Source organism: Ciconia boyciana, chromosome 13 (assembly GCF_034638445.1).
Source record: "Ciconia boyciana chromosome 13, ASM3463844v1, whole genome shotgun sequence".
NCBI lineage: Eukaryota > Metazoa > Chordata > Aves > Ciconiiformes > Ciconiidae > Ciconia > Ciconia boyciana.
In genome coordinates, this window is record NC_132946.1 from 13,977,340 (window position 1) to 13,996,048 (window position 18,709).

Sequence of the window (18,709 nt, forward strand, 5' to 3'; positions counted from 1 at the left end):
GTTTAATGGGATGAAAACATAAATGCTAACTTGATACTGGAGGTGCTATCTGGAAGAGGGGATATACTTGGGAGAAAATGTAACTTCGCACCATTTAGTTTATTGGAGTGTCCTATTGATCCTAATTCACCTTTCTGCACATTCCTGTGCTTATTATGTATCTCTTAGTGAAAATGAACTGTTCTGACTTCTGCTTTCTCTTGTGTATACTAGTTGTTACATTTCCATTAAGCTTGCTTTTCTCCAAAATTTCCCTTTTTAATGTACCTACTTTTCACTGTCTTAGATTTTCCACCATCATCTTATTATTTATATCACTGTGGCCTATAAGTGTCCCAGTTGGGATTTCTTTTCTCTCTTTTGCAATGTGCTGCTTGCTTTGAAGTGTTGCAAAAAATAGCACATCGAACTCCAGTAGACTGTAACGGAGGTCTTACCAATGCCATGGACAAGAGATAAATACTTGACTTGTTTTACGTGATGCGCCTGTTCTTTTTGCTCAGCACTCGTAATGTTTATACATTTTATTTTTTTGGACAACTTCGTGTTGCTCTTGAAAGAAAAATGTGTTTTTATAATAGCTACATCTAATCCAATTGAGTAGTTCCTTTCAAGACTGTCTTGTAGTCAGTAAATCAATATGTGCCATGAAGTAATCTTGTTCTGTGAAGAAGAAATTCTTTTGGTGATAGAGATTTGTTTCAACTGAACTAATCTTTTCAGGCATTCCCCTGCACTTCTCCCCGAGCTCCCAAATAAATATCAGCTTTTAGGGAGTGTTAATATCTGGATAGTGACCATATGAGAGAGCTTGATTTACTAGCTGGTAGCTGCAGCTTCCTTTATGGAAATGTTACTGGACATCAGCAGAAATGCCCAATTTTCTGCTCATTCTTCAGGTTTTCAGAGCCCCTATAAACAGAACAGACTACAGCGGTACTTTTAGACAGTTTTAATACTCACTTGCCATTATTACAGATAAGGAAGAATCAGTAGTTGTCTCATCTGAAAAAATAAATTTCTACAACATTTTTGTTTTCACTGTGAGGAAACTTGTTTCTCTTAAAACTGAGTAAAATAAAATGTCTAGTATCCTCAGTCTGCTTATCACCAATTCCATTATTTCTGTTAATCCTCCTTACTTAGAAGAAATAATGATTTCTATTGCTGTTATTTAGAGCTTTGTTAACAGAGAAGTTGCTGTCAAGAGTAGAGCTGGGAAAGCAATGAACAATAGTAAAGGCAAGCACGTACCTAAGGAAAGTCAGACTCTGGTGAAGTGTGGGTGAGGATTGATGGAGAGATCCTTTATTCTTTGCTCTGTTTCCAGACAACAGATGGGAGGTTCTTGGGTATTTGAAATGAGACCTCTCTTTATTAGCAATCAGGTGGCTTCAGCGGTAGGGAATAAAGCAAAGGAACTTTCTCTTAAGAGTGTATCTTATTTGCCTGTTTGTGATAAATGCATACTTAAATGTCGTCCACCCAGTCAAGGGGTGGTGGTAACTTCCCAGGTAGGTCCAGGTTTGATCTTGGACCACATCACATGAGTCTTCCTGTGTCTGTCATCAGTGCCTCCAGCCAGTCAGTACTTGCGGCTGCATCCAGTCCATTTTAAAACTCTTTGCTGCTTCCCTTGAAAAATTCCCTGCAGTTCATGAGAACACTGCAGAATGTTTATATAACTATGCTAAAATCATAAATACTGGTCCAGTGCATTTCTCCCTGATCTGGCTCTCCTCATTTTATCTAATATATTTTACCTTACCTTGGAATTTCATACACAGTATTTTCTTCCCTTCTTGAAGTAATTGTCTTGACTTTAAGCAGTGTGTTCAAGCTTATCTGTAGCATTCTTTTACCATGCAAATATCTTAAATTTTTCTCATATCTCTTGTGTCTGTTTCTTACAGCCATTGCCTATACATGTCCCTGTCATTCTTTTGTGTCCATGTCCTGAGGGAACTTCTCAGGTGTTAAATTAGAGATTCTGCTTTTTTCAGATGGATCAAAATGTCTTGCTCCTTGATCTTGAGGTCAAGGTTTCAGAGTTTGGGAGGGTAAGGCATAAAAATAAAGGTTTGTAGAGGATTGTCTTTGAAAAGTGGTTTGTTTTAGCTTGGAGAAACACTTAAGCTTTGAGAAATGGGCTTCAATCATACATACACAAACAGAAGGAGAAAGGCTGTGTGTGAAATGTTTAGTTTGTAGTAACACATTTAGAATTTCCGAATAATTCAAATGTGCTTTTATTCAGCGGCAGCTGGAAAGTCATTATAAATAAATGGTAAATGTTTATTTTAATATTACTTGTGAGATATAAGAAAGGAGTTAATTGTCCAGATGGTATATGTGGAAACCAAATAGGAACTAAATACAAAGGATCTGCTTATTAATTATCAAGGTATCCTTGAACTCCCATTTATACCTTTTCAGTGGAGGTGGCTGTAGAGAAAAATAACTAGGTTGACTTCTAGCCTGCTGTAGTATCATCTTGGTTTCTTATGAAGAATATTTAGCATTTTAAAATTTATTATTTATAAGTCCATACAAAAATGTTTTATGAAAATGTATCAGTATTGACTATATTTGAATTTTTCATGATTTTTTCTTTTTTTCCTTGATTTTTCATATCTTATTTCTATTTGTATAAACATAGCAAGTAACTTACTATATTTTTGTTTTTTAAAAAAACGTTTACAAGATGCTAAAAACAATTAATAGGGGCTGATTATAAAGATTTAGAAGACTTGGGACTTGGTCATTCAAATATTTTTCCTGTTTCTACCTTTAGCCAGTGAAGACCAGCTCATAAAAAGGTTCATAAACCAGGGGCAGGGAGAGGTTAAGTTGACTCTGCGAGATGCTGACTCATTTTGATGTTCATATTTTAAAGCAAAAAATAACTTTTGCTTGTAAAATCAAAGGTATAATTTTAGTTATTCATATTTGAATTGGAGTTTGCCCAGATCAGCATGGTTAACTGTAACTCTGCATTTGGATACTAAAAATAGAGAAGCAATTGAAAATAATTTTGTTTATTAGCTTATTAGAATTGTTTTGAAACTGTGTATTCTGATCTTAGGAAAGAAATTTTCACAATCAGGGTGGTCCAACTTTACAGTGGGATGTGTGGAGAGCTTGTGGGTTCTCCATTCCTGGAGATGCTCTGAACTCAACTAGATATGACCCTGAGCAACTGGACCCAGCTTTGAACTGGGCACCTCTGTGAGCAGGACCAGAGTTCAAAACCTACAGAGTTCTCTTCCAGACTAAATCTCTATAAGCTCTAAACTCTGAAAGCAGTGCTTAACTTGTTAAAAAAGTTGCTGATGAAGCTGCATATGAAAATACTATTTTTTTGTTCTCTTAATTTTTCCAGGTTAACCAGGTAGTTAGCCTAACGGATTGGCAAAAATAATGGCATGAAGGATTATTGAGTTTCAACAGTTAAAACTTGTTGCCGATGATAAAATTGAAGATGTTATTTTCTTCAATTTATGAAATTTGAAAAAGAAGTTCAAGCAAACTTTAAGAATAAAGCAGAGCAAAGGAAGCAATTTTTTTTGCCATGAGGGTGGGGCTGGGCTGTTGTTCTTAAAATTATGCTAACATAGTAAGGGTTCTGCTGGCTGTCCTTCAACAAAAAGTTGATGATAAATATCAGCTAATTTCTATTCATGTTTTCCCTTTTATGTGCATAAATACTGCTATTAATGATGTAGCTCACAACTAAGTAGAAACATAAAATTTGGAGGCTATTAGTGTTCAGTCATGATTCTGCTTTATATAATCTCTGTTTACTGTTAAATTTTGGAAATTAAATTTAAAAGTTAAAAGATAAAGTCATGTGAACTATCATATTGCTTTACAGTTTCATAATTAACCAGTGTTTTTCTGTCTGAATATAAGGGATTTGCTTTCTTATGAAACTGTTCAATATTTCAGTAAAACTTCTTATTTCATCTTACTGCTGTAGCTATTCTGCTGATAGTTTCTTATTATATTATTCTTCTAAGTGTTTATGTTTCTGTACTTTTGAAAAATCATTTTGTGGCTGTTCAAAATTGGAATAGGAAACCAGCCTGCCAATGTCTTAAGAAGTTTTTTTGCCTTTTTTTCTTCCTTTCTTTTTTGCCATTCCCTTCTGTTCTTTTTGTATCAACCTTGTCTGTATCTAATGTGCATCTCATGAGGTTCCCATCACCTCTGTATTGAGCATTCATACAATGATGAATGTGTTTCCCCAACAATTCAGCTACGTAGTAGAAGTACTAACCTTGCTCTGTATATAGGGAACTGAAGTACACGATAAGTTAGAGGTGCTGGACACCTCTGAAATCTAGGCTGATGCAGAAACCGGCTGAGAACTACTGAGATCAAATTCAGTGCTTCACTCACAGAAGTGTATCATTCCCTGTTGTTTCACAGGCAAAAATTCAGCTGGCAATTTTTCTGGTTCTTAACAGGTTATTTTCTCATATGCTACTTAATATTGGAGTCTTACTTTTTCATGTGTTATTACCTAATCTCCTTCCAGAGTTGTCTAGGTTTTCTTTTTACATTCATGCTTTCTAAATGAGCATCTCCCCATAAATACCTTTTCTTTGCTGTTACTTTTCCCTAGATATATTGGTGTACGCTTTTAAAAAAGTAAATCTCGTTTCAGTGCCTATTGAACTCTCCTAATCCCTGTTTGCTCTATTTGTGTAAATTCTTTGTTCTCAGTCCTTCCCAGATCAGTATAATCAGTGAATTGAATTGTTGAGCTGTTTATTTGCTGGACAGCGATGACATTAAGTAGGAATGAATGTATCGGGGAATCTCAAAGCTTCCTCTGACATCCTTCTCCTCCATGTGGACCACTTCTGGTTTTGTTCACTTGTTGCCCTTTATGGTTTCATGTGGTTGGGTTTTTTTGTGGTTTCCTCCCCCCTGCCCCATAGGTGACAATATTCACAGATAGCCAAGCTACAGCACAAAACTGAAGTTATTTTCAAAAGCCTATAGTATTGATCAGTATATCTGGTCCTACTGTGGTGATTGCACAGACATACCAAGTGTGATAAGTTGTTTGAAGGTGTTGAATGCTTTAGAGCACTTACTTTTCTAGGGTGGAATAAGGGAACTATTTAGATAAAATAACCATGAATGGAGTCTGTTGTTCACATCTTTCTAACCACTGTGCTCTAAAGAGAGCAATTCCAGACAATTAATGTTTTTACACTACAGTATGAGATTTTTTTTTTAGACTTTTTTGGAGTGATGATTAAATGGAGTTATATGAAGGAAGTCACTGAAGAGGAAAGAATGCATTAAACAATAGGAGCAATAAACTTATCCTTAGATACTAATTGAACTACATGCTTTTTCAGGCTGTGTACATGATGCCCACAGAAGGAGATGATTCATCCAAAAGTGTTCCTTTAGCATTGCAAAGAGTGTTCTATGAGCTGCAACATAGTGACAAACCAGTTGGAACTAAAAAGTTAACAAAATCTTTTGGGTAAGTTTCAGAAATTTGGACTATTTATTGGGCTATTAGAGGCTTCGTAAAGCTTTTCTTTAAAAAGGTTTTATTTAAATCAGGCTATTTTTAGAGAGGTGCAGAGAAGTGTTAATATAACATTATGTTAATTGCTAACTTAGTTTACTTGGATAGGCTTTTATTTATAGTCAGTACTAAAGACAGCTGATCCAAAAGTCAGATTTTTGGGGGGAGGGGAGCGGTACACAGTCCAACACAACTGTTAGTAGCAGGGTTATAATTTACCTGTTACCTGAAAATTGTTTGATGTTACTTAAGTAAAATTCAGGACAAAATATGTTGAAACATTGCAGTTCGTGTATTGTTAATGTCTCTTTAAAATTCTAAATCTCTTAAATTCTGAGAAATAGCAGTGATTTGCATTTCCATATTGTTAGTTGTACATTGATGACTGTTGTAACATTTGCTTATGACATATCAAAGATGCACATATTTTTGCCTATGCACAATTTAGAAGCATTTAATGCTGTATTCTGTTTCATGATTTAAAGCTTAAGAGGAGTATCTGTTGCATGAAGTAAAGGTGTCAAGCACACACACAAAGTAATTATTTGCATTTTCCTCATTCTAGCACCTTCTTTTCCTCCATAAAACATCTACAAAAAGGCCTGCTTTTTATTTTTCTTTTTACCCAGTATCCAGTTCGCTGCCTGGTATATTTTCCAGTCTGGTGTTACTTCTTGTGAGATGGTGTTACAGAGTGTAATTTTAAATCTGGAGTATCTAGACACAGAATTATACAATATAGCTGCATTGAGCATGTTGTGGGTTTCTTTTTGTTTGTTTTGGGGGTTTTGGGGGGTTTTGTTTTGGGGTGTTTTGGTGGTTTGTTTTTTTTTTACTAGCTTGATTTTTCGGTTGAGCACAAGTTGGGACAGAAGCTTAAGATTAGCGTAACCTTTACAAGCCTTCTCTTTGCATGTCGTGTAAGCATGGAGTAGGATTTTATCAAGAATTGTTCTAAAAGATTGTATTTCACATTACTTTGTCCCACTGTATTTGTAGACTAGTCTTTGGTAGTAATGTTGACGAACATTTTTTATTTAAAAACAGTCTAGGAAGTTTGTCTCATCTTTTTCACATAGCTGTCCTAGTGTCCATCACACTTGTGAGCTCTCTGATCCTGCATCTTCTGCTAAAGCTTGTAGTAGTGCTCAGTCCTGATAAGACTCTTTGTAACCTTGCGTCTTTCTAACCTTTCCTTTTCACCTTTTGGGGGAATTTTAAAATGAGATCGGTAACATCAGTGATGTATGTTTGTCTGGTGGTATCCTCTTCCTGCTAGCACACTGTATGTTCCGTTTATCAGCACTGCTGCTGTCCTGTTACACTGGAAAGACTTGCTGATATCGTAAATATTTCATCTTGAGTTAAGATCCCAACTGTGTCATCTTTAGTAGCATGAAGAGATCTTTCCTCAGGGTGTTGCAGATGCTTAGTTTTGTATCCGAGAGCAAGGTTTTAAAAATGTGTTCATGCCTGCCTTCATTCTTGGGAAGGAATTTTTGAACATGTTTGAAGATCTGGTCTTTTCCCCTCCATTAAATCAGAGAAGAGTTTCTGACCTTGTGAGGCCTACCTGTCTGCTGTATGCTGTGAGGCCTACCTGTATGAATTTAAAAAGCATAACTTTTTACTGGGTATTGTGAGTTTCTAAGTTTGGCTGCTTTCAGTAGAAAGTGATGCCATTGTCTGAAGGAGCCCTTTTTTATCCTATTATTAGTATGTAACCTTTTTCTTTGATTTTGTCCGTTAAGCTGGCTAGTGTTTAAAGCCTAGGGAGTCAGGAGGTTATTTTTCATTCTTAATTACCCAACAGGTCACTTAATTCAGCTTGTTTAAGTGTGGACCCCCCACAGTTGTTTGGCACGCTTTTGGCAGTAGTATGCTGCCATGTGACAGTGGTGGTGAGTCACTGAGAGGAGAGTGGGAGGGGAAGATAAAGTTAGTATTGCTCTGGTCGCCCCTGCGCTTGTGGCTTCAAGGGCCGGGGTTGAACATCCTGCTGAAGCTAAACCCTACAGTAAACGTAGCTTATTTCATATCGTTGGGAATTACGCCTGTTGCAAAAAGACTTGTCAGAGACTTAAAATTTAAGGAGCATTCTTGAGTTTAAGTTGAAGAGTTTATAGGAGAAAGTATTTCATCTGAAACTAAGAACACTTTATGCTTCTTTTTAATTTAAGGCAGTAGGGCTGAATACCCTTGTTGCAGTGTGTCACCTTGGCTGTGAGGTGTTTAGAGACTTGCTCTCACCACTCCTTTCACGTGAGTGTGTTTGCACGTGCACAGTTCAGGAAGCCGGATGCCTCCTTGCATCCTTGGAGTTACTGTGCATCCAGGATTAACTGTTTAGATGAGCACAAAGGAGCCAGTATTTCCTATAAATACATTTACTTCCTTTCATGTGCCGAAATAATCCCTGAACGCTACTTGACTGCACCTGAAGGGCCCTCGGAAGAGAGGCAGCTAGAAGCATGCTGCGGAAACTATTCTGACAGCATTGAATTGCTCCCAGGCCTTTTCTTAAAGAGTTTTTTTTGACGTGAACTGAGTCTAGGTTGTAGACTGGAAGAATTCTTCTGCTTAGCCACAGCCTGGCCCTGGCCTCTTTGGCTGGCTCCAGCTGCTTTCCTGGTCCCCATCCCCAGATCCACAGAGAGAAGGCAGGTGGGCGCAGAACGGCTGCCAAAATGTCCCACAAGTTCACTGCCCGTTCTCAACTGCCAAGTAAATGCTATAGAACTAAAAAAACCTGTGCGTCAGCCAGTACTAAATCTCAGCGTCTTTACGTCTTGTTATGTATTAAATTCTTGATCTGCAAAGAAATCACAAAAATGTTTTTTTTTGAGCTGTATGTTTTCTTCATAATATGGTAATTTTGTATTAATTTGCCTTGCAAAGGTGGGAAACTTTAGACAGCTTCATGCAACATGATGTCCAGGAATTATGTCGAGTGGTATGTTTTTCCTGTTTCTTACTGATCTGTGGTGCATAATGTTGTCTCTTGATATTGTGTGTATATAATATAATTTAGTAATACTCCTAGTAATAGTGGCACTGGTTGATTTAAATTAGGTCTCTAAGACATAGAGTTTTTGCCTTGGTTTATTTCTCTTTTTTTTAAAGAATGGATTGATTATGGCCTTTTGTGGGTAAGGAATTTGTAAAGGATAGAGAAGGCTGAAAATAAATGGAATGTATGCCAGCGGTCCTTGTATAGCCATGGAGAGAAATGCAGTTTTGAAGATGCAGATGCATTGTTACATTGTGAGGTTTTCCAAACTCAAAGGAATGTAGCTGGGGTAGTCCTCAGTGCAGTTTTTAGAGGGAAGAGGAGAATTTAAAAGACTAGAAAGGAGATGCCAGTACAAATAGACCAACATTTCCATTTTATGCAAGTGACTTAGAGTTTAATCAGTGAAGTAGTCATCTGTGTGTGATGAATAAATTCAAAACTGCAAGTTTATCCTATGTAAAAACTAATTTTTCTTTCAGCTGCTTGATAACGTGGAAAATAAAATGAAAGGCACGTGTGTAGAAGGCACTATTCCTAAATTGTTCAGAGGGAAGATGGTGGTATGTATTTAATTTTTTTTTTTTTAATTTAAATGAACTGTTACTTGTATACATTGAAATTCTGTGTGTTTTGTTTTTTGTTTACAGTCTTATATCCAATGCAAACACGTAGACTATCGATCTGAACGAATAGAAGATTATTATGACATCCAGCTAAGTATAAAGGGAAAGAAAAATAGTAAGTGATACACTGTGATATGCACCAATCAGATACTTAAACATGTAGAACATCTTTAGTGCCTGTTGATTTCAAATGGGTTTATTGGTGCTCAGCACTTTGAAATATCCTTGCTTTAATTTCAGAGGAAAGAGTCTTTGACACCTCATTTAAAACATTTTCAGCAGAAAACGTTTTTTACGTTTTTTTCCCTTCTCCTATTTCCCTTCCCTGCTCCTTCCTCCCTAATTCTCTCACTGATATCTTTTCATAAATCTCTATGAATTTTAGGAGTTTTCCTGGTGTTGTAGAAGTGCATACTGTGCCATGGTGTTAACAGTAGTATTGTCACAGTAGGTTATAATTTATATATGAAGATGAACTTGAAGGAACTAGATGCTTATTTAGACCTGACCAAAGTAATAAGCAAATGAAAAGAGTTAACTAACCGCAGCAGCATAACAGTGGTCCCCTATCATCACTTTACCAAGTACTTGGCACACAAGACATGAAAAAAGACATGTAAGAGTCCAGCAAACAGAATCATCTAGCTTGATACTCAACAGTTGCAAAGTGAGAATAGGAGATTTGGCAGACAGTTGTAACTATGTGATTTTAAAATCTGTTGATATTCTTATGTATGCCCCTATAATTTGGTGCATTTCTTAAGCAATATAAAGCTTTTTTTTTTAAATAAAGACAGAAATATCCAAACACAAGCTCTCATGTCTTAGTATATTACTTTATTAATCCATTGTTAAGCCTCAGGCTAGAGTAAACTTACATTTTTCTTCCTCCTTCCCTACAATTCCCCAATCTTTTTTTCATTTAGTTTTTGAGTCCTTCATTGACTACGTTGCAGTGGAACAGTTGGATGGTGATAACAAATACGATGCAGGAGAACATGGCTTGCAGGTATTTTGCTTTTTTAAATTTGGTTTTACATTTTATTTCTCTGTCCCTGATAAAATAACTTAACAAAGCTATGGTAGCCAAAAAATGTTGCAAAACCTAGGTTGTATCAACTGATTTTGGTGATTTTTCTCCTTAGACAAGCTTTTACATAGCTCCTCTTAATTGCTGTTAAGTTTCTTAAAATGGAGCTTGGATTTTAAAACAGTCTATCAGCACTGAGTTTTGCATTTATACCTGTAAGTTTTTTAGTGACTTAGAATGGTTAACTTCTCTACTAATGTCAAGACTGAGAAGTTCTTCGTCTAAGAGTAGTCTGTTTTTCTATGTGTCTAGAAAAAAAGTGGCATAACTCTAAAAGAGAGGTCACTTTCATATCATCAACAGGAAAGCCAAATGAACCAGTGGAATTTTAAACATTTATGTGTGCGCACATGCTTTTGAGCTTTTCGGCTGCACTTTACTGCACCCACTGCAGGAAGCTGAAGTCCTTTTTAAAAACCCTTGTTTTACTAAAGCTTATTTTTGCAGCTTCCATATACCAGTTTTTGTGAGTAATGTTCTATATATTTTTTAGCTGTTCTTAGGAAGGTACAGCATGGTAGCCAAATATTTGTTGGCAGAATACAGTGAGCATGAACTTCTTAATTGATAAAAAATGGGTTTTCTCCTCTGTATTCTCTTTTAATTTTATTTATACAGGTAGCTTGCTCTTAATGCAGTGAGACGTTCACATGTGCTTGTATGAACGGCCTAAATTTAAATGAACTGAGTTCTTGTGAGTGTTATTGGAGTAGTTCATGGGAAGGTTGGTGCAGCACTAAGACAGTTAACTTCCACCCCAGTTCTGAACATTCTTTGGTGCACATTGTTGTCAAGCCTATAAAATAAAAGTCCATAGGAAGAGTGTCTGCAGCAAACAAGTATTTTGAGTTGCTACAAATCTTGCAATTTCAACCCTCTATTTCCTTTAAAATGTCTAGGAGGCAGAGAAAGGTGTGAAGTTCCTAACATTGCCACCAGTATTACACTTACAGCTCATGAGATTTATGTATGATCCTCAGACTGACCAAAACATCAAGATAAATGATAGGTAAGTTTTTTTTTCATTATAGGATTTGGCCTGTTAATGTATTTTTATCAAAAATAATTTGCCGAAATCCTATTTTTGAATCAACTCCAAGAGGAAGGTGTGTGCACTGGTACATGTTAGAGGTCCCCAAAAGGTGCACTGATTGAACATTAAGGATCTGAATGACAAATTGAATACTACGAGTCATTTGTAGCTGCCGTTTTGGATATGAAACAAGTGAATGTGTCTTTTAAGACTTTGTGGAACGTTCTTTGTGCCATGTGTGGAAAGTTGGTACATTCCCATATGCTGCCACAAGAGTGAGTAGGATGAATAAGTAGTCCTCTGCTTTCCCTCCATCTATTTCCATGCCCACTCACTGTAAGTAGAGGCTGATAATTTCTCAAGGAGATACTTCGTTGGTTGTAAACTAAATCTGTATTGCAGCGATTTCAGTCTCGCCAAGAAGGTGAGACAGCAGCAGTTGAAAGACATTTCAGAATAATGTTCCAGTCCAGTGGTACCTGTGCTAGAAAAGCTGTGTTTGTGTACTAGAAAATTAACAGGTTTTGAGCTTTTCCTTTTGACACAGTGAATCCAAAGCAGCACTATTTCAGTAAAGTGCTGAAGTGCTCTTACCCTTGTTAGTGAGGGCATGTTTTCTCAGACGCTTATGAAGATTATTTTTATTCCATATTAAACCAGTATAAAATCTGCCACTGTATGCAATATATCCTGGCATTGTAACAACAACTTGTTCAGGTTTTGTAACTTGCTTTAGGAGTAAGTACTGATGTCCTGCGTAATAGCATGTGTCTTTCTTAACTACAAATACAACTGTCTTAATTCTTTTCAAAACTAGGTTTGAGTTTCCTGAACAGCTGCCACTAGATGAATTTTTGCAAAAAACAGATCCTAAAGATCCTGCCAATTACATTCTTCATGCAGTTCTAGTACACAGTGGAGATAACCATGGCGGACATTATGTTGTTTACTTAAATCCAAAGGGGGATGGCAAAGTGAGTATTTAAAAGCACCTAAACATATTTGTGTTTTGCAAATATACTTGCAGTTTTAGTAATGAGCAAATATTTGGAATTTTTGTTCCCTAACAGAAGAGCGTGCTGGCACACTAACTTCATCACACAGGAATTTTACTTCTCTGTGTAGTTCTTAGCTTGATACTTTTTCATTTGACGCCTATTCTAACGTATTTGGGAAACTTACTTTGTATTTATAAAAAGAAAAACCAGCAGCCCTTGTGTCTAGTTTTTGCTCTTTAGGGAGGAGCCTGCATTTTGGAGGCATTAAAGAATCACTTGCCTTGTTAAGAGGGGAAGCTTCATCTTTGCTACTGGCTTTTGGCAAAAGACCTTTAACTAAGGGAGTCCCTTCAGTTGTGTGTGTGTGTTGAAGTTCTACTGCAATCAAATTTTATCTAGCTTTTTTTTAGGCTGACTTTATGCTGAAGCAAATATGAATGTTTCAAATGTTTCTGTGACTCAGAAGTTCAATATCTTTGCATGTCCCGCTGTTACAGGTTTAGGTGACTTGATTGGATTGGACGTTTATAGGTCAGGTGCCTCTTCTCTTGAGTTGACTGGTTTTGTGTGTACGTGACTGTTCACAGTAAAAGTACAAATCAGATTTTGCTGTGAATTTGTTGCTATTTGTCTTTCATTCTCAATTGGCTTTATGGTTTTAATTTAAAATCTGCTGTGAATTACTTTAAAATGTACAAATAATTACTAGCTATCTTGTGCATCACTGCTTTTTATTTTATTTTACAACAAATAAGGTCAATTTTCTGAAATTTATATATAAATGTTAGATATTTGAATAACAGTTAATCGAACTTTTATTGGGCTTTTGATATTCAGTGTAAAATGTTCAAATACTTCAGTAAAGGTTTGGTATTTATGGCCTTCCTTATGCTGAGTGCAAGTAGCAGGTAGCACAAATTATACTGAACTAGATTTTGTTTTAAACGCATGCTGCTTGAAGAGCAATTTTAGTTACTTCAAAGAGCTGAAAGACATGCCAGAAATAGGATTAATTTACCATTCAAGAACATGTTTTTGTGTGTAAAATTATATTTGTATAAAATTTTCTCTCTAGTGGTGTAAATTTGATGACGATGTTGTATCAAGATGTACAAAGGAAGAAGCGATTGAACACAACTATGGAGGTCATGACGATGACTTATCTGTACGGCACTGTACAAATGCGTACATGTTGGTTTACATCAGGGAATCAAAATTAAGTATGTATACTCTGCATGTGTTCCAAGTTAGATTTACATACAGGGATTTACGGCTATATTTTACTTCTGAATTGTTGACAGTCTTCCTATGCAAAGGGGCTTTGTTAGTTATAGTTGGAATTTATAGATTCTCTGGGATCAACCAGCCTTTCTCTCACTTTAGGAAAGTATGTGCTAATCTAGTGTCGTCTTGTCTTAGCACAGTAAGACAAGACTGTATCTGCAGGGTGCTTTAGCCTTGATTGTTTTATAGGATGGAAAAATTGGTGAACTAACTTCAGTGATGGAAACTAGTTCCAATTGATTATAAATATGTAGATATATGTATACAAAAAAAATTGAGTGGTGATAAATATTTTTTTAATCCTGAAAACGAATATTTAATTCAGAAGTCTGATACGTATTTCATGGAAGTAGTGCATTTTGGCTCAGGATAGAAAATGCTTCTTTTGCCAAAACATGATGATATCAAACCATGTTTTTAATTAAAAGATGAAAAAAGCTGGTTTTGACTTCAAATCAGAGGAAAGTCGAGTGTATATGAAGAAAATCCTGTTTGATGTAAATCTTGAAATGACATTGCAAAATCTGCTTTGTAGGTGAAGTTTTGCAGCCTGTCACGGACCATGATATTCCTCAACAACTTGTAGAAAGGCTACAAGAAGAGAAAAGGATAGAAGCTCAGAAAAGGAAGGAGAGGCAGGAAGCACACCTCTATATGCAAGTGCAGGTCAGCTTTTGAAACAGACCAAGTTGCAACTACCTTACCATTAAAATTCAGAATATTGAGCCACCCAAGACAAACCTTGCTTTTCAGTGTTTTGAATTTGTGTTTGGAAGTAGTGTTAGAAGTGAAATTGTGATTTTAGTGCTTGTAAGTATATTTACACATGCAACGAATCCTAATGAAACAAACAGTACTGTATGTTATAGACATTTCTGTTTTCTCTAGAAGTTATGTGCTTGCAAGCAAAAATAGTAAGTTCAGGTGAAAGGAAAAGGACCAGGTTATTTTAAATGGCTGCCCTGCCACCGCGCTTTTATCTCCTTCAGGAATTATTTTCTAAAATTAGAATGTATCTAGCCATAGGCTGCAAGCCTGGACTACTGCCAAACTGAGCTCATCAAGCAGAAGCAGAAGGAGAGGGTGCTTATATTTGCAATTATCTTTTTGGAAAAGCCAGATGGACTAGATTGTTATGAATTGCCTTAAGGAACCCTGTTTATGGCTCTTTCCAGAGCCCATCTGGCAGAAGAAAATAGAACCCATTTTCCATTTGCCTCCATGTTTCCTTGCATCTTCTTTCTGGTGTTCATAAGTAGATATCGGTGAAGTTCAGCTTGCTTCACACTGCATTTACACGAGAGCTGTTTTCAGTGGAGAGACTGGCGGAGTTGCACTGTTTGTCTTCCTATTAACAAAGAATGCATGGGAGCTGTGGGAGACAGAGGAAACGTTTTAGGCCAGCCTCCTTGCATTACACCAGTAAAATAATTATGTAGCCTTTTTTTAAGTGCCAAGGTTGTTAGAGCACATGTTTCCAAGATTGGGATCTAAGCGCAACTGGTTTTTAATTGTTTGGGTTTTGTAAGAATTAGTGTATTTTAATTACTTACACTGATTTGACTATCAATCACAATTTTTAAATTTCATTATAATCTGTATACTTGCAAATTTTCTTCATGAGAACACGAATAGTGTTAGCAGTGTGCCACTATCCAGAGAGCCAGTGACGCTGCATAGTAAAGCATCATGAGAAGGTATTACATTGTGCAGCTGAGTTAATATGAATAGTAACCTTTAAATGTAATTTTTCAGATAGTGGCGGAGGATCAGTTTTGTGGTCACCAAGGCAATGATATGTATGATGAAGAAAAAGTGAAATACACTGTTTTCAAAGTATTAAAAAACTCCACGCTTACAGAATTTGTTCAAAATCTCTCTCAAACGATGGTAAGTTTTCTGTAGCTGAATATCTGTATGTATTTATGAAGGAACCATAATGTAATAAAATAGTTTTTATCTTCTCCAAGTATTGGCAGCAGTCATAATTTAGGCCTTTTAAAACAGATGATCTGTTTGGGTTTAATAAAGGTATCTTTAGCCTTTTATTTGTTTGTTTGGTGTCACAATTTTTATTTATTTTAGGGATTTCCCCAGGATCAAATCAGATTATGGCCAATGCAAGCTAGAAGTAATGGAACAAAAAGACCTGCAATGTTAGATAATGAAGCAGATGGCAATAAAACGGTAAATATTCATTGATAGAGGACATTATTTCTGTACATCACCCATGACTTTCAGTTCTCTTTAAGAATCTGTAAGTTTATGACATCAGATTTTTCAGGGTTTTCATTTAACCTGTATCTGGTAAAGTTTGATACGTGAGAAGGCTTGAGATGTAGTGGATTGATTTGGACAGGAGGGAGGAGTGTGGTGCATGATTTTTCTTCCATGAAAAAAAGCATGATCATGATTTTTATGTTAGATTTCAAACAGAAATGTCTTTTTGAGCCCTCCCATTATTTGGGCGAAAACTCTGGATTTAATGAAATGGGTTGCTTAAAATGTAAAACATTGTGTCTAAATACAGCAAAAAACAGTGATTGGTCTTACTGTCCTGTCACTTTTAAAGTGAAGTAATTTTCTTGCCGTAATAAAGATAGCTGTAGGTATATTTTTAAATGAGAAAGAAATAGGTCCATTTTAAATAAAACCTATCATTTGTGCTTCATTAAAACTTTTTTGGTGTTTTTATATCTGTCATTGTTTCTCTTAATAAACGTCATAAACTTCCTGTCATTAACGCAACTAAAAAAAAAAAGTTCTCCTCATAGAATGTCATAAAGTTCTTGTACCTGATGAAAATGCAGATATCAGGTTATATTATATTCTCCAGAGACTTTTTTTTCTTCTTCCACATCTTTCTACATAGATGATTGAGCTCAGTGACAATGAAAATCCATGGACAATATTTTTGGAAACAGTAGATCCAGAGATGGCTGCTACTGGAGCAACATTACCCAAGTTTGATAAAGATCGTAAGCATATATGCTAAAACTTGAGTAAATACAAAATATTTTTATTTTGGATGTATCTCAGAAAACATTGTGCGCTCCTTTTTTCAATGATGACATTGATATACCCATCAAACTGCAATGCTGAAATTAGTTTTTCTCATGCAGTGTTTCCCTCACTTATCTTCAAGTGTAAGACGTTTCACATGTTTTTAGAATCAATGAATAAATGTGTGTGTATGTATACATAAAGTTGATTTATAAAAATTCAGTATTTAAGAATTATTTTAAGGGCATTAATCAAATTAATAAATCAGACACATCTTTGTTACTGTCTGAAGAAAAATATCTAGGTGATCATCATCCCCCCCATAAGCCTTACTTAAAATTAAATCTTGTTTCTTAATTTGTAGATGATGTAATGTTGTTTCTGAAGATGTATGATCCGAAGACTCGGAGTTTGAATTATTGTGGACATATCTACACACCTATATCCTGTAAAATACGTGAGTTCTAAAATTCAGTTTAATTGTTATGATTGAAATATTTTAAAGACAATAGATTGCATATCTTTTTTTCTTTTCTTTTAATATTAGTTTTATCACTGAAATCAAAGGTAGGCCACAGAAAGAAATTTTGATTTCTCCCAACACCTCATCGTTTTCTTCCCCATGTTGTGTCAGTGAAACTTTCTGCAAGGCTGAGAGTGTTGCCTTAATACACCGTTGGCTGTCAGTTAATTTTTTTGTTACAGGTTTGCTGTATTCACCAACTGTTCCTGAACATGAACAGCTGTTTCAGACTTGCTGTAAAGCTTTGTGATTTGATATTGGTCCCCAGTGCAGTTTTTTTTTTCCTTCTATTTCAAGTTTTTTTTGTGGAATGTACTTCTGCAATTGCTTTTAAAATAACTTTGTACAACTTTTCACTATGCTAGCCTGAGAGCAGCAACTCAGGCTGAATTGGGCGTGAGCCTTGGTTTTCATATGGGTCCATTTAAAGAATCCAGCGAATGTCCACTGACTAAAAATACTCCGATTTGTCATTTTGAATGTCTCATATTTGTTAACTTGTACATGCTTTCTAATTTTGTATTTTAGCTGTCTTAAATTTTTTTTTTTAAGAGATTAAAATTTTTCTCTGGGGAAGGAACAGTGTTATTTCATCTCTTTGATCTTGGATGGCGTTGCACATGTTTTTGTTGTTGTTCAGATGAAGTAGAAGGAAACCTCAAAGTCTATCTCTGGGTTGAATGTCAATAAGGGAAGCTTTAACCTGGAAAGCTCTCTTTCTTAGGCATTTTAAACTATTTATCCAGGGTAGAAAAATAGGTTATCTCCTTTTTGCAGGAGGTCTCACTAGCAGTTAAAGTGCAATGCATTTCACGTTCCTTTTCTTTTCCAATAGGTGACTTGCTTCCAGTTATGTGTGAGAGAGCAGGATTTCCACAAGAAACTAACCTTATCCTCTATGAGGTTTGGATTGATAGACTTTGTAACATTTTTGTCTTTTACATTCTATAACTAGAGAAAAAGAAGCTTTATCGGTTAAAAGAAGGTTGCTCATAACAATGGTAATTTATAAACCGTAAGCACTCTGTAACCTGTAGCTTTGAAGTCTACAGTGCTGCAAGAGAGTATCAGCAGATAGTTAACTTCAAAAGAGATTTAAAATTAAACAACTAGAAGTGTGAGGCTTTAAAACCAAAAAATCTCTGCATGAAGTCCTACATGAGCAGCTTTGCTGTGCTAAATCTGTGCATATCCTCTGAGTCGCAGTGTTAAAGGAGCTAATGCTGCTAACATTATTGGCCATTGTATTTTCAGTGCCCCCCTTAAGACAGCAGAGTTGAGAAAATGTTGCTCCTTCCTTCCTTCCTTCCCTAAGTTAGAAGTCAACAAACAAAATACTTAGTCTGCGAAGACGTTTCTGCCCAAATACAGAAATGGTGAATCTTTATAACTGCTGTATTTATTGAGTGCTGAAGATGCAGATCTTGCCAAGGCAAAGTCCTTGCTACAGTAAGAACGAGGGATTGGTTTTTTAATTGTGATGTTTGTTAGCAGTCATGCTGCTCTCTCTGGTGGTTCCAGGCGAGCATGCACACTTCCATGCTAAAAAGCAGAACTGTCAGGTACTTCTACTCTGTGCAGGTCAGGG

At 36.0% G+C, this 18,709-nt stretch overlaps 1 protein-coding gene across 1 annotated transcript in view; it reads left to right on the forward strand.

Moving 5' to 3' along the window:
* USP7 (ubiquitin specific peptidase 7) overlaps nt 1-18,709 on the forward strand; it is a 77,641-nt gene that overhangs the window by 42,954 nt on the left and 15,978 nt on the right. The window contains exons 7-20 of the mRNA XM_072877731.1: nt 5,376-5,506; nt 8,453-8,507; nt 9,047-9,127; nt 9,215-9,305; nt 10,117-10,199; nt 11,180-11,289; nt 12,131-12,287; nt 13,387-13,531; nt 14,131-14,261; nt 15,351-15,485; nt 15,681-15,782; nt 16,468-16,573; nt 16,963-17,055; nt 17,957-18,024. Of these exons, the coding sequence (XP_072733832.1) occupies nt 5,376-5,506; nt 8,453-8,507; nt 9,047-9,127; nt 9,215-9,305; nt 10,117-10,199; nt 11,180-11,289; nt 12,131-12,287; nt 13,387-13,531; nt 14,131-14,261; nt 15,351-15,485; nt 15,681-15,782; nt 16,468-16,573; nt 16,963-17,055; nt 17,957-18,024 (1,488 nt within the window). The remainder of the gene's footprint in view (nt 1-5,375; nt 5,507-8,452; nt 8,508-9,046; nt 9,128-9,214; nt 9,306-10,116; nt 10,200-11,179; nt 11,290-12,130; nt 12,288-13,386; nt 13,532-14,130; nt 14,262-15,350; nt 15,486-15,680; nt 15,783-16,467; nt 16,574-16,962; nt 17,056-17,956; nt 18,025-18,709) is intronic.